This window comes from Odontesthes bonariensis, chromosome 7 (genome assembly GCF_027942865.1).
Source record: "Odontesthes bonariensis isolate fOdoBon6 chromosome 7, fOdoBon6.hap1, whole genome shotgun sequence".
Taxonomy (NCBI): domain Eukaryota; kingdom Metazoa; phylum Chordata; class Actinopteri; order Atheriniformes; family Atherinopsidae; genus Odontesthes; species Odontesthes bonariensis.
The window spans coordinates 4,776,031-4,799,154 of record NC_134512.1 but is presented as its reverse complement, the minus strand read 5'-3'; the positions used below and the strand labels follow the sequence as shown (position 1 = coordinate 4,799,154).

At 38.7% G+C, this 23,124-nt stretch overlaps 1 protein-coding gene across 2 annotated transcripts in view; it reads right to left on the bottom strand.

Moving 5' to 3' along the window:
• Positions 1 to 23,124, bottom strand: part of cadps2 (Ca++-dependent secretion activator 2) — a 289,837-nt gene that overhangs the window by 75,391 nt on the left and 191,322 nt on the right. For both annotated transcript variants that reach the window (XM_075469290.1, XM_075469289.1), the window contains exon 18: positions 6,500 to 6,656. In XM_075469290.1, the coding sequence (XP_075325405.1) occupies positions 6,500 to 6,656 (157 nt within the window). The remainder of the gene's footprint in view (positions 1 to 6,499; positions 6,657 to 23,124) is intronic.

Here is a 23,124-nt window from a genome sequence, read left to right as displayed (position 1 = left end):
CGCAGCACAGACTCATATAGAAAAATGCTTGACCCATGAATAGTGAGTGCTGATATTTTTTGATCAATTCTTTTTTCTTATTTTGCTGCTTTTTTTTGACACTTAAAGCCAACTTGACATTCTCACAGCAGGAGGAAAAATCAGCTTCATGCCTTGTCACCACTGTTGGACTCCAGCTGCATCTTTCGTCAGCTGATTCAACTTGTAGAATTACCATTGTGACTGTGAGTGATAGAAAACTTCAAACTTGAGAGTGATTTAGGACAAATGATGAAGTAATTGAATAAGAAGTACAAATGAACCAAAAGTGTGTGAGGAGTTTCAAGATATGTGATTTGAGTGTTGGCTTTGTAAGACAAAGTCATGATTTGAAGTCATTTTTTGTTTTAAGTTTGAAAGGCGACAACGAGTGGACCTTTCCTGTGACGCCATCTTTGACCGACGTGGAATTTATTCTGCCTGAGGTACATTCAAGTTCCTGAGCTAGCTATGTAAATATCTTACTGAAGTGTGTCCGTTTAGGCTACCTATTTAGTGTAACTCACAGATGAAAAATATCACTGTTACCTCAATGGGTAACAGTGATACTGGGTCACAAAGAATGGGTCACAAAGAATGCTATATCAGTCGGTCCTCACAATGTACTAATGATGAGAGAGTGTGGGTGTGTAATGGTATGTGTATTTGGTAAGAGCCCCTAAATTTTATTATTATTTTTTTTTAAATAATCATACCGTTGTATCAAAAAGTTTGGAAAAATCATACATCATATATGCTGCCACCTGCCGACAGCCGCGCCTGTTATGGTGTTTGCTGCTTGGAAGCAGGGGACTGCTCGGTCTGCACGGTCTACACAGCACGCAGTGATACGAAGGGAGAGAAAATAGCGCCAAGCGATTGTGAGGTCTGACTTTTTCCTGGAGAACAATTTTGTGATGCAAATGTCAATCTTCTTTTGAACGCATATTGTTTTGAGAAGCAAAACGCTTTATTTTTTAAACCCCAGCCAACTAGCCGGACTACTTTCGTCAATGCCAAAACAAGGCCGGAACTTGGCTCACAGGACGCAGTAGGGGGGGGTCAATGTTCATAAATGATATTGCTAGTATGGGATGTCATACAGCTTCATGTCAAAAGAGGCGAACTATCCCTTTAAATAACAAAATTGAAAAAAAATCACAACAACCATTCCATCGAAAATTCAGAAAAAAAGGGTTGTAATGATGATTAGGGTAGTGTATAGCCTGCTGTGAGAAAGTTTTGATGAGCTTCAGCTGAATATTTCACAAAACATTAAATAAATGTTTTATTTCAATGTGTGTGGTATAAAACTATTTTAAAAATTCATAAAAATTACATGGTTGGTCCAAAATTGTGAGATATTTCACAGTTGATAGGGATTGTGTCAGGTATACTTTAAAGTTTTTGTTGTAGGCCCCAGGTGAATATTTCATAACACCCAAAATGTGTATTATATAAAGATGTGAAAAATCGCTATATGTGTATCACTGTCAAGAGGACCTATCTGGCAATTTTCATAGGAATTGAATAATCACATGGAGAGTTATAGTTGTTTGGCAAATTTTCGTAATAAACAAAAAACAAGATGAATTACTCAAAACTGCAGAAAAATGTGGACATTAAATGTTTGTCATGACTGAAGGAACGACAAACAAGTAATTTTTTAATGATTTTTTAAGTATGACAACTTCAATTTTTTGTTCAAAAGCCACGCCCCTTTGTCCAATCATTACCATCATTTATGGCTTGCCTCATGCCAGTCTATTGACAATGTAATCCAAATTTGACAATTTTTTTTTACAGTAATTTTTTCACCATAAACTTACCAGTTTTACAGCGCCCCCTAGTTGTTGAATTTTGAAAAACTGGAAAAGCCTATCTTGATTGTGTTGCAAACTAAGGTTATGAATGTAATATTAAAACATTACTAAAATGGAGCTTAAATTCCTATTTAGATAGCTAGCTAGATAAATTTTGTATGTGCATAACTAGGTCATACAGCAATATATCTAAATTTCAATTGAGTAAATTTTTTAGTTTGTGACCCCTCTGAGGCATTGATGAAACTAGATTTAGGATATCTAGCAATTGTAGCAAAAAATCTAATTAGGTGAAAATGGGTGTGGCCTACCTTGTTGGATTCAGCTCCATTCAAGCAACATGTGAATTTGAATTCACATGTTTTTCAAACATTCAAACTTTGAATTTCCCCCATGGGGGATGAATAAAGTATTTTCTATGTGTAATTAAGTTTTTTGTGCGATGTAGGATGTGGCATTTAGAGGCCAAAATGTGTTGACCTGTAGATTTGCGCCACTTTTTAGCCAACATGTAATTTTTCCTGGTATGCACAGGCTCTGGAGCTAGTCTTGTAAATTACTATATCATGAGTGTTACAGTTTATGCTGCCTGATTAATTTTAGAAAAATAATAACTAGAAATGTAAGCAGAAATAAGCGGGGTCCAAGCCACACAAAGTCGCCCCCCCCCCCTCATGACCACCTCTCCCACTGTGAGTCCTCTTCCTGCCACTTTTCTCTGCGCCAGCCAATCACCAGTGCCGATTTAGAAGCGCCTCCAGAAAGCCATGAGTGTTGCTTGAGTGCAAAGATACACATGCTAGATAAAAGCATAGATATAAGTAAACCATAAGTGTGGAGCGATTTAAGGTACATGATTTAAATTCAGTCTTTTGTAAATAAAGACTGACTAATTGACTGACACCATCCCTGCACAAACTAGTCTGTAGCATTTTCACCCCACCAGGGGCGAGGCTAGGGTATTTTTAGTGGTGCACCACCGTGAGATAGCTCGGCACCCCCTGGCTCAGCACATTTTTTAAATATTATATTATGCAAAAACACTTTTTTTTTTTGCTCAAGGATGCATTATTTTAGTGACCATTTTATTTATTTTCTAGCATTTGTTTGTGTTTTAACTCTTTACTCCAAAATACATGTTGAGTTATCTTCAATATTTGTCTTAGGCTCTCTGTTATCCCTGTCAAGTCACAGTCTTTTGAAATGAAGAGGTCAAAATTGAATGTTGTAGGGGAAAACACTACTCAAAGCAAAACTAATACAGCTCCAAAATTTATAAATGTACTAGTTCGCCTCAATTAGTGAGAAATAATGTGCCTCTGTGAGCACTGGGGGCTGGGCACCCCTAAAGACCAGATCCTAAAATCGCCCCTGCACCCCACACTGTCATTCATTGTCTGGAGGACATTTCTACTCGTTTTCCTGCCTTTTTCTTCTTCTTTTAAAAGTCCTCCTGTCTACTAACATTCTTTTTTTCTTTTTTACCTGAGGAGTAAGGGATAAATGGTAATATGCTTCTTGAATAACTTTGAAATTTGAATAGTAGATCTTATTAAAGATAAGAGGGAATGCCTGCAGTTCTAAGATTAATCTTAGAATTACATGGAGCAACATAGCACTTGTGGCTATGCTTATGTTTCTTTTTTGTTTAATCATATTTGTTATTCAGTTTCCCTTCTTGTATATTTTCTACCTCCCCTTCCTGTGATGGCAAGCTATGTCTTCTTGCACAGGCACAGAATTTACATCCTGGCTGCCAGGAGTAGGAGGAGGAGAAGCCTTTGTGGATTACTTTTGGATTTTTGGATTATGCTTGTTCAAATGCTGCCGACACGATGAGACACAGCAAGGGGCCTCTTGTTGCCTCTGGTTCTTGGAAGCCCTTATAAACCCATGGCAAAAATCAGTCTTACTTTGCGTAACATTGACTCGCCAGGTAACTTATCTTGTCCCTCCGATAGCCACTCCTTTTAATTACCTTTCTTCTTGGGAGTAGAAGATGTCATTAAAGTTTGCTGGTGTTGGTTAGAACAACTGTTTAATTACTATATGACCTATAAAAGCAAAAAAAATATTCTAGTAGAACAGAGTTTTTGGGGAAAAGTTTTAAGGACTGAAGAAACCAACTTTAAATTGTTTGAGGAAAACATACAGCACTACACATGCTATAAAAATGATCTCAGAAGTAAAGGATGATGGAGGACGCACCATACGCTGGGGTTACTTTGCTGCCACAGAGTTAGGAAAACTAATCTTCAGGATAGAATAAAAATAACGAAGTATATAAAGATGTCTTTAAGGATAATGGGGTGGCTATTCAGCTTAACCTTAATGATCCTTAATATTCAAGTAAATCTACTAAACAATGACACACAAAGTACATCTGCTTTTTGCAATGAGTTTGGAAGTACAGAGCTCCATCCAACAAAATAAAAAGTCTGCTGAGTTGAAGCAGTTTTCTAAAGATGAATGAGCCAAAATTCCTCTTGAACGATACAAGAGTCTCATCTGCAGCCCTGAGGTTGTTAGTGAAGGAGCTTAGATAAGTTATTAATCCAAGGATTCAGATGGCTTTTCCATCAGCAGTGAGAACGCTTAATGGATGTTTTCAATAAGGACAAGATATTTCAATTGTTTGTATATTACTTACTTAACCATATTATGTTTTGTGTGTACTTGTATATCTGTGCCTCAGTTGAGGTTTAAAACAAAGCGTGAGAGCTGATCCTTGGTTTTTGATAATCTCTTTTCACCATTTTCTACAAATAATGATTAGTAAAAAACATTTAATGATTTAAAAACAACACAAAATTATGCACTATACATATTCTGTTTAAAGAAAGACAATAGTAGCGTAAATATTAGGAGTGAGTCTCTATCAGAAATGCTGGACGATTGCATAAATCTGCACCTGCAAAGTGAAATAATTGTGTTTGTTCACAACCTTAATTAGGTGCTCTTGAACCACACACAGAGGCACAGAGGACTCACTCAGCTGGGTTCTGGAAGTCAAATTTGTCGAGGTCACCATTATGTTGCGGAGAAAAGAGTAGTCAGACTCACCTTTGCAGCCTCTTATGGGGAATTTATTAACAACGACATAGAAACAAATTGCATAGCAGCATACACAGAATTCCCAGCGACAGCAGCTAGTGAGATCCTCTTGTACTTCCTGACAACATTCTGTGCGTACGTTGCCAAAACCCAATCTCTGTCCAGCACCACTGTGTCTATATGTGAGATCTTCCATTATCACCTTGACAGCGAACATTCTGACCCTAAATAATATGTGGTGTGAGCAGTGGCAAGGCCCTGCTCCCTCCCACAGAAGCTAAACTGACTGTGGTTGGACTAAGTAGATAATAGGTGTAAATGTTAAACGTAGGAGGGGAATAAAGCAAGCTATAGTGCCCCATTAATGCAGAAGAACAAGACAGGTTATTTTAACCCCTTAAAGCCTATTGTCGCATATATGCTACAAAACGTTTGACTCAATCAACCAGCTGAGATTGCATCTTTATTCCCCCAATGCCGGTTAGTCCATATTCACTACGGACCTAGGAACCTTTATATAAATAAATATGTAAAAAAAAAAAAGGGTGAATAAAAAAACATTGTTTTTTCACTATTATATTACTGTGTTGTTGTTATCTTATTATTGACCATTATGCCTGGTGTTGCAAATAAGCAATATACCAAATTACATACCAAACATACCAAATTGACTTCAAATTGACCAGGATGCCTGTTTGCAACATACCAAAATTTCTATTTATTTTTTGTGCAAAAGTGAAATTAATAATCTCAGCATTATTTACCATCTACTTAAAGGCTAAAACACACACAAAACATTTTTTTATATACAGCTATATAAATTCAGGCGTTAAGGGGTTAAGGGTGTGGGGAAGTTTTTTACCCCCATGTGTTATTCAACTAATGTATTAGTGTTAAAGAGAGAATAAATGTGTAGCATGTGAATTCACAATGTAAATGAAAACAACTTGGTAACTTATCTTTTATTAATCTATTAATGAATATCTATATTCATCGAGTTGTTTATTGAAGTTACCTTTCTAATGAGGACATCCACTCTCTGTGCAATACTTTATGAGCTTGGTCCTTTATTTTCATTCTAACATTTGTCAAACATTTTGGCTGACTTTCCATTCCATACTTGGCAGGACACAGCCGTGCCCACACACACATACACACATTCAGATCGTTTGAGCAGGACAGATAAAGAAGGGCACATTTCTTTGTCATCATGCACAAATAGTTTGAAAGGATGCTCGAGCTTACAAAATGTAATAATGTGAATTACCACCTGGTGATCAAAGCTATTTAAGAATCTGAACAAGAAATACACACCAGAAAGTAGCCAGATGGACATACTGTAAACGAACAGTAATCTGGATGAAAGCCAGCAAATATGGAAAAATGCTGTTTGTTTTTGTGCCTAAAATGCTGTTTGTTTTAATAGCTATATTTCATTTTGCTGCCATTTCCACAAACTTGACAGTCAAGGTGGTGAGTACAAAGTTAACAGGACCTTTACCTTACCGTACCTTAAGGATATTTTTCTTTTATTGTGCTTTAGCAACAGCTGCAAGCACACCTGAGTTCACATAAAGCAGCATTTCAGAAAGTATGAGACTTACGGTCAGTTCGAAGGAAGTTGTTGAGCAGCTGAAACAACGGGAAGCTGTTCCAGGAGTCGACAGGCTGGACCTGCAGAGTGGCATCCATGTCAGCTCTGTACAGAGACAGAAACATTTCGGCATGTTCAGCCATTAGCTCTGGCCACCAAGAGAAAGCCTGCCAGAGATGGGGAGATGAAAAAAGAATTGCATCAGAGGAAAACACAAACTACAAGAAATGTTTCCATGCAAACATTTATTGTCTCAAAGATGTAGGAATTTCCTTTGTGACAAAGATAATGTTATAAAAAGTATGGGTGTCAGGACAAAAAACAATCTTGATTTTGAGGATCATTAATATCCTTGGAGTTGCTTGACAAAGGGGTATTAGGTCTAGTTTTAACCTTGTGGCACCCAAGCATATGAATAATCATTAAAAAAAATCATTTTGGCTCTTCTTGCATCTTTTTGGGTGGGAATAAACCAATATTTTTGGAATTTTTGGAATTGAGCTATTTTTGATAATTTTAGGCAATGTTGCATATTTGCAACTGTGGGCTTTCCTGATTAATTTTGTAATAATACAAGTTGGAGACCTGACCTCCCATTACCGCTGAGAAAGGTGGACAAAGCAGACCACACCAAACGAGACCAGAATGAACTAGAACAGACCACCGCAAAGCAGAGTGTGATTCACTGACACCAGGAAAATGATGCTGTGACAACTGTCGGCACATAAAATGTAATGTAAAAAAATATTACACATGAATGTAAATAATGTATGTAAATTTAAAAAAAATCAAATAATGTAATGTAAATAAAAATATAAATAAAAATATAATGTAAATAAATAAAAAGCTTGTTGCATATCTGCAACTGTGGGTGCTACAAGGTTAAGTTTAGGTTTACAGCAAAACATAATTTTTGTTTTGCTATAAAAGTATATAAAACAAAAAAAGTATTAAAAATAAAAAAAATATATAAAATAAGTATAAAAACTCAAAATGATCAATCAATGTGGGCAGAAAGTGTTAGATCAGCATTGACCTCCTTGTTTATGTCTTCCCATACTTTCGCCTTCTGTCTTTCATTGAATACTTGTTTATTTGCCCCTCCTACTTTTTTACATATTTAGGCCATTCTTTTCCTCACCACAATTTTTTCTATCTTTTATCCTTGTTTTTCCATCTTTTCTCACTAATCTACTTCTCATTCCCTCTTTATTTATTCTAATATTTTTTCTAGTGCTTATTTGGCCATCTCTTTGAGAAAACCTAATTTCCTTCATTAATCGTTCATTATATTCTTGACTTTTACTTCTTGTGACTCATTACATTTAATCATCTTCATCTTTGTTATATATTTCTTCATTTTAACATCTCACATCACAACATCTTACAAGTAGTTTTTACTGAAATAGGCGTCTTGAAAAGAAACCTTTTTAAGTGTTGAAGAATTGTCAGGGTAGGTTAATGCAGTTTGTTGACAGCAGCAGGAAACTGAAAAGGCACATTTGAAATGCCACGTGCTTCATCCTTCAAGGCAACAAATGCACAAGGCTCAACCGTGCAATATTTTTTTTCCCTCATCATAGATCTGTACTGCTTTTTTCTTCATCAAAAAGAAATATTGACCTCAGTACATCAGCATATGATTCAAGGCTGGTTGCACTTTTCTCTTGGAAGTTGTTTGAACATCAACTGCAGAGGTCACTCGAGCAGGCTGACCTAAGTCTACACAGAAGCACACAGCCTAAATGCTATTTAGATAGAGTGAATGGGCAGGTATTTCCACAACAGCACCTGTGAATGTTTCTTTTTGGTTTAAAAGTAGCAGCAAGCAGACAGCACATGAAAATGCCTAACATCTGCCTCTGTTCATTGCCCTGTAAGCTGTTTTAACAGCTCATCTTTCTAAATAAGATTTTGGTCATCAAGACAAGACACAAGACACTGACTTGATATTGATCAGAGCAGAATAGCTGAAATAGAACCTTTAAAGCCAAAATGAAGGCTGATCTCTATGTACATTAGTTATACAACTGAAAACCATGTATTTATGCTTATGTGCTATCCAACACGACTTTCAAGTAGAAGAAGAAGAAGAAGAACTTTTATTTATATAGCACCCTTCACAGATAAAAATCACAAAGTGCTTTACACAGTAAAACAAAACCACCAAGATACGGATACACAATAAAAGTGACATCGAGCCAATCAACTAAAAGCCTGTCTAAAAAAGAATGTCTTCAGCTGCTTTTTAAAAGAATCCACAGACTCCAGCTCACGAAGGGACAGTAGTAATGTATTTCAGTAGGACTTGTTGTGGATGTGTCCAAAAGGTTATCTGTGTCCTGTGACTTGGCAGCCAATAATCAAGAAAATTGATATTTTTGATTTAATCCATAAATACAGAGTAAATTGTATTGCGAGACATGATATTTTCCTGATCTAAGCCACCCCATTATTAATACCAACTCTTAAGTCTTGAATCATTTTAACTTCTAACCTAAATCAAGCCGTTTGGAATTTGTAAAATTGAGACAAAACAGTGAGTGAAAGCACAAAAAAAACCCAATATAATGAAAAGAAAATACTGAAAAACCAGATTGACTGAATGCAAAAAAACATTTCAAGTTTAGGCATCAACTGTCAAAAAGGGACTCTGCAAGATTGCAGTCAGGTGTGTAGCTCAATTTTCTACCATATTCCATCCAAATGACTTTTTTTTACCAATTAAATGTGATGCAAAAGTCATTATGTGTCTATTTCGTGAAGTTTTGCGACTCTATGGAGTCACTTTTGTGTTTAATTGTGTCTGTTGATACAAATCAATCTAAAATTACAAGAGTATGTCACATTTTGCCATTAAATTGCATAATAATCTGTAATTACAAATAAAAAAAGGGAGAATGTTTTGAGTATAGCACAGGTTTGGCTGTCCTTAAAAACTGAGCCAAGAGGAGAGGAAATAGATGGGCTAATATCTTGCCTGAGATCTTGTCAACAACAGGTGATTAGTTTGGTTATTCGGCATGGAAAATGGAGCACACCATGACAGTTTTTCATAAAAGGTGAACAGATCTGGACAACACATACATAGTGCTAAGCAATAGATCCAATCTTTTGTATTAAAAACAGTCCTACAGAGAACTGTTAAGGCTCTAAAACCACCTCTCTGTTTTTCCATTCTCACAAGAAGAAAATAGATGCCCCTGTAAGTAAGACAAGAGTGTTTATCAGCTGTTGAAAAGTTATTTTTTCAATGCTATGGCTAAGAAAGAAAGTAGGAAAAAGTCAAGGGTACAAGTGGAAAATTAAGAGCAGAGGAAAGAAAAGAGAAGTAATATTGATAAATCAAAAGGTTGGAATGATTGAAGAAACATAGGAAAGATGAAAGAACATTAGAGAGAAGAAATAGGGAAAAAAAAGGGCAAGGAGTGGAGAATATGAAAACCAATAAGACAAAATAAAATAAAGAAAACAAAATATTGGAAAGAGAAGACAAAATATTGAATCTGCTGTATAGACAAGGGAGTAATGGGCAGATAAGGGGAGAGAAATGGAGTAAAGAGCATTGGAAGAAGTGATAAAAAAAAATCCTCATGCCTCCAACAAAGCAAAAGGTTTCTTTATTTCAAAAGGCAAAGAAGAGTGTTGGCACTGTAAAGGGCTAATGTGCTTATTGTAGCTTCCAAGGACACCCATTCCTCCATAGCCATCTTTCAATTAACAAAGTGTCAAAAAATGTGTGAACGCCTAATTACTGAATATTTTCCAGATTGTGGAGAGAGCATCTTGAAGGTGAAGAGGATTGTTGGAACGGGGACAAAATAAGAGTCTTTCACAGCCCCCCCCCCCCCCCCCCCCCCCACCCCCACCCCCAAAAAAAACCTGAATGGAGGTGAACTCTAAAAATGAATATGACCAGATAGAATATGAAGAGTTATTTCAGGTATTTAAGCACATGAGCAACTATACGGTGATAAGGGCTAGCTTGCATAAGAAGTGGAAGTTCCTCTTAAAGGTGTAGGATAGATTTGACGGCATTATACAGCTCAGTCAAGTCATGCACAATTCAGAAAACTATTTAACCCTATGAGGTCTATGATCACGCCGGCGTGATCAGATCGCATGACGTCATTACGGCTCAGACCCCAGAGGGTTAATCATGAATATGGCTTTGTGCAGACAGGCTCTGTTATGTGGCAACAGCAAAGGAAAGTATTAGTAATAATTCTATGAACTCTACTGTCTAAAAAACATAGGAGTATTCTTTGGCATTATTGCTGCTGTTACTGCAATTAAAACACTGTCTTACCATATTTGTGTCAGTAATGTATTTGTAAAAACTTTCAGACAAAATTACTAAAACCCCAACACATCACGAGACAAAAATGCCATCTGTAGCTCTCCCAACCAACTCTAGGGATTGCAGTGTTAGCCAGTTTGAGATTTTGATCCAGACTAAAAGATCTCAGCATCTACTGTATAAATAGCAATGCAATGTACAGACATTCATGGAATCCAGGATGTGATCCCTAGCTGTTTTCTTCTAGCAGTACCAACAGATTCAAGTTATCACATATACTATGAAATGTAACTTCACGCTAAACTTTGTGTTTAGTATTCAAAATTTTCATTGATGATGTTCATAATGTTAAAGATCGTGAGTGTTTATCTGGCATCTCCATGAGGTCCGATCTGTAATTTGTTTAAATACTTAGTTTTTCTCCTAAGCGCTAAATATTATTATTGCTTATTGACTCTATAATGGTTCCATACTAGTGAGAGCCTGGTGCAATAGCTCTGGACATATTGTGTCTTTCTTTATATCTTCTTTAGATTTTCTAACAAGCTAAAAACCTGGATTTTTCTTTTTTAAACATGTTTCTATGTTAGCCTGGATGCTGTACTACATGAACAGAATAATTTTTGCACTTTTTTAAAATCTGCTATCATGTACTAACTGGAAAGTTGATTGCATGTAGGAGCAGCTGACTGAGCTTTCAAAGGCCCAACTAATTCCAGGAAGAAGACCACAGATCTAGGAGAGTTGAAAGAGAGATGCCTAGAATGCAAAGCAGGAACATCCATCCAGCCAACCATTTTCTATACCAGATTGATCCAATTCAGGGTTGCGGGAGGCTGAAGCCTATACCAGCTGCCACTGGGGGAAAGGCGGGGTACACCCTGGATTGCCCGCCAGTCCATCACAGGGCAAAGCAGGAACATAACAGAGAAAAAAAAACACACAAATACATTCCTGGCGGTCTGAAACCCAATTATGAATAGAGAGATTTGTATAATTTCTGCTAATACAGCATACATCCAGAAGTATTCTACTTTCAATTGCTTTTTAAATCTATACATTTCTATAAAAAAAAATTCTTCTCTAAAATGTAAAAATGATATCCGACTGTGTTGTTGGTACCAAATTCAAGATTCGTTCAAATTTCTCACTTTAGATGTTTAAGTGTTGGTCAAGATTCCGAACCCCAAATTGCTCCCGGTGTGTTCCTCACTTGTTAGTTACTTTGAATTAAATGTATATAATTAAATTGGTCAGTCAAGATACTGAAAATAATTTCCTTTTTACTTGTGTTTGTAAAATAAGGTTCAAACAAATAAAAAAATTCTTCATTTTTTAATCTATACCATTTTAGAAAACTTCCAAACTGAAACTGAAATGGGGTTTGGAATTGTTTTTTGTAGAAAAAAAAGGGATTATGTTATCTTTAATTTTGATAAATATGTTGTAACTCTACTAGAACATACTGTGATATAGGAAAACAACACAACAATAGAAAATAGGAGTTTACACAATTATTTTCAAAGTCAGACTTAACTTCAGCTAGATAAATAAGCTACTGAGTTTGTCAGTAAGGAAAGACTGTTGTACAAGTGCCGTTATAGTTAGGGTTGAAGTCTACCAGTCCACTTGTGGATAGCTCCCATATCAAAAGAGTGAAGCCTTTCAAGCAAGAGATTGCTGGTTTGAATCCAGTCCTGCATCTTTTCCACAGTTCTTTCTGTATTCTAATTCCCTGTTTATCTACCTTTCTACTTCACTCCCACCTGCTAATATTTACAATGAGGAGTTAAGAGTACATGGTTAGACATTAGACAACATAACACAACATGTTTTTGAATTTCCCCTACGGGGTATGAATAAAGTATTTTCTATTCCATAAACTTCCATTGATGATGCATGGCTATACATGTTTGAAACCAGAGGAAACCAATCAGTTGGTTAGACTACAAGTATGTCTTAAACACATAAAGGTTCATTCTGAATTTTCTGCCCATAAATTCAGACAAAATAAACAAAAACTGCTGCCTAAGAGCTCCAGGAAGATACTGTCTAGTTAATTACTCTAGATGGCATTACTTAGGCTTACGGTACAACAGTAAAGAAACTTGAAGTTATTTTGACCAGGATCCGTAATTCAACTCCATAATAAAACTGGTGTCTAGAATCACTTTCATTCACCTTTGTAATATTGCCCAAGTCAAGAACATGCTGCCTTAGAGAAATGCAGAACAACTGCTCCATGCATTTGTTCAGGATTGGACTTTTGAAATTCTTTATTACTAGACTGTCCCCAAGGTTTTCTGAAAAACCTCCTGCTGATGCAAAATGCTGCGACGAGAGCTCTGATGAGAAGTAGCAGGAAAGATCATATTTCTCCAATTTGGGCTTCTATTCATTGTCTCATTGTTAAATTGAGAATGGAATTTAAAATTCTTCTCACGAATTAAGCCCTTAATGACCAAGCACCATAAAATATTGAAGATCTCATAGTTCAATATTTTCCCTTCAGAGGACTTCACTTTCCTGTGGTTCCTAGAATTTTTTTAAAGTATAAGGGGAAGAATGCCTTCAGTTGTCAGGCCCCTTCTCTTAAAGAATTAGCTGCCAGTATGAGATCGGGAATCAGACACCTACTTTTAAGATTAGGCTAAAAAAGTACGCCCCTACTTCTACCAGCGCATCACCTGTAAATGTTCCTTCAACAACTCCACTGTAGTTAGCAGTGTCTGCAGCAGTGCTACTATCAATGTTGTGGGGTCCATGATGATCGCTGTCTGTCCTTGTTGTGTTGTCTTCTTCCGGATTTTGAATGGATGTTGCGCGCAAAGCCGCTTTTTGTTCTGGTCACTGATGTATGTGTATACGTCACTGGCGTTGGCCATGTGGCTGTGACGCAGATGTAAACAAATCCGTTCTGGCTGTAACAATGGAAACGCGAACTGCGGCGTTCCTAGATCTTCCCACTCTGGAACCCGTTCTTCAAAAATATCGTTTTGGGGTACCCAGAACGCCGGCTCCATATGGCCGCGACAGCCAAACGATAAGCAAAAATATCGGTTATAGTGAAAAACGTTTCCATGTAACCAGGCCCCTAGACTGCTGGGGGACTTTAAAGGCGAATTGAGCACATTTCCTCACGCTGCTCTTTTCATTCTCTCTCTCTCTCTATACAAATATATGTGTGTTTTTTTTTAAATTATTTATAAATATGTGTATGTGAATTTATTGCTGTCTTTAACTTGTGTTTCTCTTTCTTAGCATGTATGGCCTGGTGTTACCCCTCCTTCCTATCCACTCAAACCCTAACCGGTTGAGGAAAATAGGCATCCTTCCAGAGTCTGGTTCTGCTGGAAGTTTCTCCCTGTTAAAAAAGGAGTTTTCTTTTTCCACTGTCACCACATGTAGCCACTGTATTAAAATTAATTGAATTATAATTGGCGTAAATTGGACTGTATCTTTGAAGTGAGAAGACATTTGTTTTGATTTGGCAGAATATAAATAAACCAGAATTGAATTGGATTGACTATCTTGCTGCCATCAAATCTAAGATAAGCTAGTATGTTTCATGATAGAATAAAACATCTCACTTTGACAATGTTTTCTTTGTTCTATAAAGACTAAAATACTAGTTGATGAGTTTTACAAATCCCTGCACTCTAATTCCATTTCCATTTTTAAAATAGTGCTGAAACATGTGTTCTTAATAAAATGAATTATTTGTAATTTGTACTCACTGTAACCAAGCGATACAAAAACATGAGCATTACAAAAATACTTATAACCAATAAATTAAAAATATCTGTAAAATTACATGGATTGACATAACCCTATGTATTGAGGTCTTTTTTTCCCAAATGGATACATGTTGAACACTAATTTACCATGAGACATTAATTCACACTAACCCTAAGATGGTGGTAATCCTTTTAGAATAGCCTCTGATGAGGCTTAGGATAAAACAAATGTGGCTTAAGGATGATAGACAGGATGAGAGGATGAAAGACAAAAGAACAAACTTACCTCTCTTCCCTTCCCGTGACGGAAGAATGAAAGAGAGACAAAGGAAGTGAGACAAAAATTCAAAAGTTTAAACCAAATAATGATGGAATGCTGAACTAAGTTCTGAATTCTACATATTGTTGAAAAAATTTTATATTCATTTGAGAAGGGAGTGATATGACCACTCTGTCATTGGTAGTGTGGCTCATCATACAACTCCTAACCAATGCAGTAAAAGACTAGAGATTTATAGAAAATTGACTTTTTAAAAAATAAATTTTCACATAGATGTTTGCTATGGTTGCACACTACACCTTAAAATGTTTACTGTCTTGCTCTCCTGCACACTACAACTTAAAATATTTACTGTCTTGCTCTCCTGTTTGTAGAGCAATTTTTTTTATTTATTAAAAGTATGTGAAAGAAAATTTGCCTGAGCCGTCTCCACCATATGGTTTCGGTATGTGGTGCGAGAAGAAAGTATATGTAATGCCCTCTGCCCTCCTCTGTAATTGTCACCTTAACATGGTGGAGGGGTTTGAGCATCCCCATGATCCTGAGAGCTGTGTTGTTGGGGGCATTAGCTCCAGGTAGGGTCTCCTATGGCAAATTGGTCTGAGGGGAGGGGTAAGACTAATTCAAAGACCTCGATGGAGTGGCATCTGTTAAAAACAGTTACCTTGCCCGGAAAAGGATACCTGGAGTCAGACCTGGGGGTAAGTTTGCCGACGAGCACCTGGTGGCCGAACCTTGCTCCTGAGGTTTGGCCAGGCTCAGCCTGAAGAAGCAACAGAAAGCCACTTCCATGTGGGCCCACCACTCGTGGAGAGGAAATTAGAGGTCAGGTGCATTGCGTGTTGGGCAGCAGGCGAAGGCGGCAGCTTGGGCATGCGATCCACGGTGTAGCAAACTGGCTCTTGGGATGTGGAATGTCACTTCGCTGGCGAGGAAAGAGCCTCAGCTGGTGCGTGAGGTGGAGCAGTTTGGCTCACCTCCACACGCATCATGGGCTGCAAGTCGCAGGAGGGAAGGTTCTAACTGTCGTTTGTGCATATGTACAAAACAGCAGCTCAGATTACCCTGCCTTATCGGAGTCTCTGGATGGTGTTCTGGAGGGGGTGCCACCTGGGGATTCTATTGTTCTTCTGGGGGACTTAAATGCCCCTGTGGGCAATGATGGAGTGGCATGGAGAAGCGTGATTGCCTCCCTCATCTGAACCTGAGCAGTGTTTTGTTTTTAGACTTCTGTGCTAGTCATGGATTGCCATTAGGAATGCCATATTTGCCCATAAGGTGGTGCATAAGTGTCCCTGGCAACCTGAAGCCAAAGGTTGATGATCGACTTTGTAGTAATGACATCAGACATGCGGCCTTGCGTCTTGGACACTCGGGTGAAGAGAGTGGCAGAGCTGTCAACCAATCTCCACCTGGTGATGAGTTGGATCCGCTAGCGAGGAAGACTGCCAGACAGACCTTGTAAACCCAAATGGGTAGTGAAAGTGACCTGGAAATATCTGCTGAAGGCCCCTATCTGCAACGTCTTCAGTTCGACACTCCAGAAGTGAGGACATCATCGGGCAGTGGAAGGAGCACTTTGAGGATCTCTTTAATCTGGCCAGCATGTCCTCCATTGAGGAGGCAGAGAGGACTTCAGGGAAGACTCGTCCATCATAGTTTCCTGGCGGTAAAGCGCTGGAGTTAGACGAGATTTGCCATGGGTTGATAAACGGTCTGGGCCTGGTGGAGCTGTGTTGGCTTACGTGCCTCTTCAATGTTGCATGGAGGTCTGGAACGCCTGTGGAATGACAGACTGGGGTGGTGGCTCCCATTTTTAAAAAAGTGGATCGGAGAATATGTTCCCATTACAGGGGGATCACACTTCTAAGCCTCCCCAGAAAAGATTACTCCAGGTGTTGGAGAGGTGGCTCCAACTGATTGTCGTACCTCAAATTCAGGAGGAGCAGTGTTGTTATTGAGGGGATCATTGTAGTTTGACTATCCATTCTACATGTGTTTTGTGGAGTTGGAAAAAGGCTTATGACCCTGTTCCTCAACGGATTCTGTGGGTGGTGCTGCGGGAGTACAAGGTACCGGAATCGCTTTTGCGAGCTATTCGTTTCCTGTATAACCAAGGCAAGAGCTGTGTCCGCATTCTTGGCACTAGGGTGAGCTTGTTTACAGCGCGTGTTGAAGTCTGTCAGGGCTGCCCCTCATCACTGATTCTGTTTGTAATTTTCATTGACAGGATCTCAAGGCTTAGTCGTGCAGAGGGCATCTGGTTTGGGAACCTTAAGAGTCACATCTCTGATTTTTGCAGGCAATGTGGTTCTGTTGGTTTATTCAAACCAAGACCTTCACTGGAGTGGTTTGCAGCTGAGTGTGAAGCAGCCAGGGTGAGAAAATCCGAGGCCGTGGTTCTCAAGTGGAAAAAGGTGGAAGGCTCGCTTTGGGTTTGAGATAAGTCCCTGCCTCAGGCAGAGGAGTTTAAGTGTCTCAGGATCTTGTTCATGGGTGATTGTAAGTTGCAGCGAAAGATGGACAGACATATTGACATTGGTCTTGTCAGCAGTAAGGATGGGAATCGAAAACCGGTACTTGTTGAGAACCGGTTCCCAGTGTTTCAATTCCTTGGAATCGTTTGGCGATTTTGCAAACGATTCCCTTATCGATTCCAGTGGGCGCCAATGACGTCACCACGCAACGTTGCGTGGCGAGTCCAGCGCAACCAGCTGTCAACAGTAAACATGGCGCCCAAGTGGTACAAACGCTCAAAAGTTTGATTACACATCCCTAAAAAAGACGACAACAGGGCAACTTGCAAAGTGAATATTTCACCAAAGGGAGGAAATACTACCAACATGCAATAACTATGAATGAATGTCGCGTTTTCGATCTGCTTCGGACTAACGTTGGTGAATCTGAACCCAGCAGCAGCAACGTTAGCATGTCCTCAGCTAACACTGCAGGTAACTAACTAACAAACAAACACTGCCTATCATGTTAGCGCCATTTGCCTCATTATAAAATCTGCTATTAGTAACGGTTAAGGTTAAATGAATGCCTTCTCAGGCATTACATTTAGATGAAATCATGAGAGACAGAGCCTGACTGGCTCAGAGCCAGAGGCTGGTGGTACTACCCCCAGTTCACGTCTACCTCCAGCTTCTCCTTTCACCAGAGTAGGGAAGAGTTAAATTACCCAGGCCATGATAGACCAATGTGGACCTCACCGTCGTTGGGTTTGTAAGGTCATGACTTGTGTTACTACTAAACTAAACAAAGTTGATGCTAATCGACCGGTTTGTTGTCCTTTTTCTCCAAATGAGAATCGATAAGGGAACCGATAAAGAACCGAATCATTAAGCAGAATCGAAAATGGAATTAGAACCGTAAAAATCTTATCAATTCCCATCCCTAGTCAGCAGTAATGTGGGTGCTGCTCTGGTCTGTTTTGGTGAAGAGAGACATGAGCCGGAAGGCAAAGCTTTCAATTTACTGGTTCATTTTTGTTAAAACGCTGGAGATCTGGGTAGTGACCGAAAGAATGAGGCTGAGGATACAAGCAGCTGAAATGGGTGAGGAGCTTGGCTATCTGGAGGGAAATCGGAGGAGAGCCACTGCTCTTCCGGAACGAAAGGAGTCAATTGAGGTGGTTCTGGGATCATGTTGGATGCCTCTCTTTAGAGGTTTTCTGAGAACTTTCAACTGGGAAGGGGCCCTGGGGTAGACCCAGAATATGCTGGAGGGATTTTATATCCCTTCTGGCATGAGAATGCCTTGGAATCCCCCAGGAGGAGCTGAAGGGTATTGCTGGGGAGAGGGTTGTCTGGGTTTTCGATAGATTGTTTTCAGTAAGGACATTAAAGGGTTGAGAGGAAGAAAACTGCTGCAACTATTATTGTTGCGTGCATGCACTAAAGGATATAACATGCTGCAGTGGTCACACACATTTATTGGGTTCCACGAGTGTGGTGCCTCATTTTTTTAATGTTATCAATTAATTACACAGTCAAATGTTTCAAGATAATTTAATCACTATAGGACAATGTAAATTTACATTGTTGAACATTCTGGCAAACCTGCAGAATTGATGTATAGTTTTGGTGCATACTGCATCTCTAATTTGTTAAATCATGTTTAGAGGGATCTCTAAATAAAATCACTTAAAAGGGAAGAAAGCAGCAACTATGGTGACCAGATGCCAAATTGTCACTTTGACATCTTTGTTATAGAGTAACAACAAAAATCAGCAAAGTAGTGAGCATGTTGTTGCCAAAGACATTAACTGGGTAAACAATTGTGATTTCTAAATTTAAGCTGTGAGCATTTGTGCCAGTGCTCTGCAAAGCCTTTAATTTGTAGATAACATAACTTCTGAAGCTTAGAGCAGAGATCTACTGATCACCATGGCAGCAGAGGAGCATGGTGTGTTAATAATAGCACAGAAACAGATGCCTAGGCGCCATCCTGTCACTTAAGGCCGATAAAAATCGCCACATCTCCAACACCTGCGACTGATCAGTTTTACACCTTGGCATTTAACTCTGGACGCATATGGGCTGTGGGCGTTGTTTTCATTATGTCTACGCTGCAGCACCACCATTTCACGTGTCATCTGCCACTTTATTATGAGGGGGGCCAACTGAAGCAAAGGAAGAAAATGTGAAGTGTTGTGATCAGGAATATAAAGGAAATCATCAAGTGACTTGTTGTATCTTTGTTGCTGTCACTTGGAATAGAAAATAAAAAAAGACAATCAAGTTTTGGATGAAAATGAAACTCCAAGGAGATTTTTTTTCAGAACTTGTTCTTTTCTAATTCAAAACACAAATGATTTGTCAGTCAAGTCAGATATCCACAACACAGAGTATCTGACATTTTTTAGTTGCTTTCCTTTGAAAACTCCTTCCAAGTGAATATTGTTTAAATCAGTTGCTTTCAAAGTCCACACACATTTGACTCCTTTGGATTGAATATACTGGACCTGCATTTCATTGTCTTAATTACACCCCAATTTTCTAATCCTGTAAAAAAGCATCTTTGAAAAAAAACAAAACGAAAATAATAATACATATATTTATATATATATATATTATTTCACTTTTTCCATTGAAACCCACATCAGCTAAAAACAACTGCTGATAACCTCTGACGTAGTAGTTTTTTGTTTATTTTTGGTGTTAGTTTTTGGTTTCTGTATACTCCTGTAAAATTAATAAACTAGGTACTCTCTAAACCCATTAGTGTTAAATGAAAATTACAGCCACGCCTATGACCCCCATGTTTAATTTGCTTTACAGCTGCTCCTCTCCTTTGGAGTATACATAGAGTATACATACATTATATATACGGCACATACAGCATACAGCACATTACATCATACTTTAGTAACATAAAGTTGCTTCACACACATTTGCTTAGAATTTGTTTGTTTTGCAGATGATTTAAAAATCCTAATAAAAAAAGTCTGATGTAAGAAAGAATATATATTAGCTACTTGAAATTGTCATTGATCAAATTGCACAAGATATCTTTATTGCTGTTTGACTTAATTGCCTTCAAATTAGTTTGTGCTTAATTCAATTCCATTCAGTTTTCTTTATATAGCGCCAAATATTGAATGAGGGAGGGTGAAGTAAGTATGCATTTGATTAATCAGATGAGAAATATCATTTTAAACGTTAAAAATGATAAATGTTAATATCAAATTTTAAATAGATTTTTTTTATTGGATATGAAGAATTTAATGTTTATTGTATATCTAAACAATCCTCCATTCATATCTAACCAGACTGTGTCACAAATAGAAGAATAGTTAAAATTTCATGAGGTGATTAATCATTGAAGTCTGCAGTTTCCTACTGAGTACATTAAAGTACTTTTAACCTCTTTCCATATTAAGATTCAAAGCTAATAATTTCACCCCCAAAATGGCTCCATTAGGAAGGTTGTACTTTTGCAATTACCCTGAACATTTAGGGTGGGGCTGACGGCAATGTAATTTCTGATTAGTCAAGCATTCCCAACATTTTATTACCACCTTTCTTTATCAGTCATTTCAGGTTTAATCACCACAATATCTTGTATAATTTAATAATTTTGAGTTGAACCAAATAAGTAGTTGTGTACTTCGATGTACTTCTCGTATGTTTCAAAATACGACATTTAAATTCAGATAATTATATAGCTTCGTTCTGCTGGGGAGACAAAATGCAACACAAGCTGCAGTGGTCAATTAAGTTCCAGAAAGTGCGGAGATAGCTGTAACTGTGACAAGAAAGCAGTGACATCAAAGTAATAACATGTTCATCTCTTAAGATTGTTTCACAAGAGTGGTGCCCTAAGATGTCATCAAAATTACCCTATATACCCTGTAAAAATCATTAAAATAAGAGATTTTAAGTTACTGGAGCTGAAGGACACTTCCTTGTAGGCTACTCTAATCAGCCCAGCCTGTATAGCAGAGAACAGGAAGAAATGATAATACAGAAATGATTTAAAAGAAGGTTATTTTCTAGTGTTTTCCAGTTCCTATGTTGTAAGACACAGATAAAAACATCCACAATCCATATAAGTATATAACATTAAAGGATAAGATCGGTTTTTTGACATTGGGCCCTTGATTTCACATTATAACATGATGTTCTACTCACCCCTGCTTGTTGTTGAACATTTGGAGCTGTTCCGAAGATATTCGCGAGGCGTCTGGCTGCTCTCTTGAGATATTTGGCCATGAAACGGTTTCCTATGGGCAAGCTTATACAGGCACAAACTATGCTGTTTATAATTTATTAATTACTGTACACTAGCACTGATAACGTGGAGGTGCGTCGCTTACTTAAAAAAATCCGGGTTATTAATTTTGAATTTTAGCCGAATGAATAAATAGGCAGCAGGTCTGTGGGCTGTCTGTGGCAGTAGCACGACGAGGACGTCAGTAACACCCACTTTACGACAAAAATTCAAAATTACAGTAACCCGGATTTTTTTAAGTAAGCGACGCACCTCCACGTTATCAGTGCTAGTGTAGAGTAATTAATAAATTATAAACAGCATAGTTTGTGCCTGTATAAGCTTGCCCATAGGAAACCGTTTCATGGCTGAATATCTCAAGAGAGCAGCCAGACGCCTCGCGAATATCTTCGGAACAGCTCCAAATGTTCAACAACAAGCAGGGGTGAGTAGAACATCATGTTATAATGTGAAATCAAGGGCCCAATGTCAAAAAACCGATCTTATCCTTTAACAGTTTGAGTCTGTCAGTCTGTAGGCAGCGCTGATCAATAGGAGAGTGCCGGTACTCTGACAAGGACTGCCAGGTAGGAGTGACACACCTCAAATGCAAAAGACTGATTATAGTGTGTTGACATAGTGTGGCTGGGCCTTTCAAGTTCTGGAATCTATTGGAAAATAAATACAAATTATTCTTTCATTCAGCTTGTACAACATCAGATTCAGCTACTTTTATCAATTTTATGTCTGTTTATGTTTATATATTTAAGATTTAGATAGCAAAGATATGCAGATTCTTTCTAAAAACTCATTGATACATCTTGTGTAATAATCTGCATCTTCACGAGCTTAGTAAAATGATATCTGTTGTGGAAACATCAGGTTCTGAGATAGTAGTGAAAAGATCCATCCATCCATCATCTGCCGCTTCTCCAGGGATCGGGTCGCGGGGGCAGCAGCTGGAGCAGAGAAGCCCAGACGTCCCTGTCCCCTTCCTCCAGCTCTTCTGGGGGGACCCCGAGGCGTTCCCAGGCCAGCCAAGAGACTTAAGCCCCGTTTCCACTATGCAGTCCGATACGGGTCGGTACGGGTCGGTTCAGAACGGTTAGCTTATTTCAGTGTTTCCACTACCACGAAAGCGTACCGGTCCCATGGTACCCGTTACCATTTTTGTAACCCTTCTGCTTGGGTTACCTAGCACACAGGACCGGTTCCCCTGTGGAGGAGCCTGGAGTGCTGAGGAGGTGCAGGCTCTGCTCTCCGTTGTTGGTGAGGAGGCTGTGCAGCGGGAGCTCGATGGCACTTTGTGAAACGAAAAGGTTTTCCAGCTGATTGCCGCAAAAATGGCAGAGAGTGGTTTCAACCGGACCGCGAGCCAGTGTCGCATTCGGCACGCACTCCGCCCAGTGTCGCATTCGGCACGCACTCCGCCCACCCCTGAGGGTCCCCTTTGTACAGTGGGAACGCAAAGCTGACCCCAAAGCGACCCGACCCGTACCGTACCGATACGAAGTGACCCGAACCGTACTGATAGTGGAACGAGGCTATAGTCTCTCCAACGTGTCCTGGGTCTTCCCCGGGGCCTCCTCCCAGTGGGACGG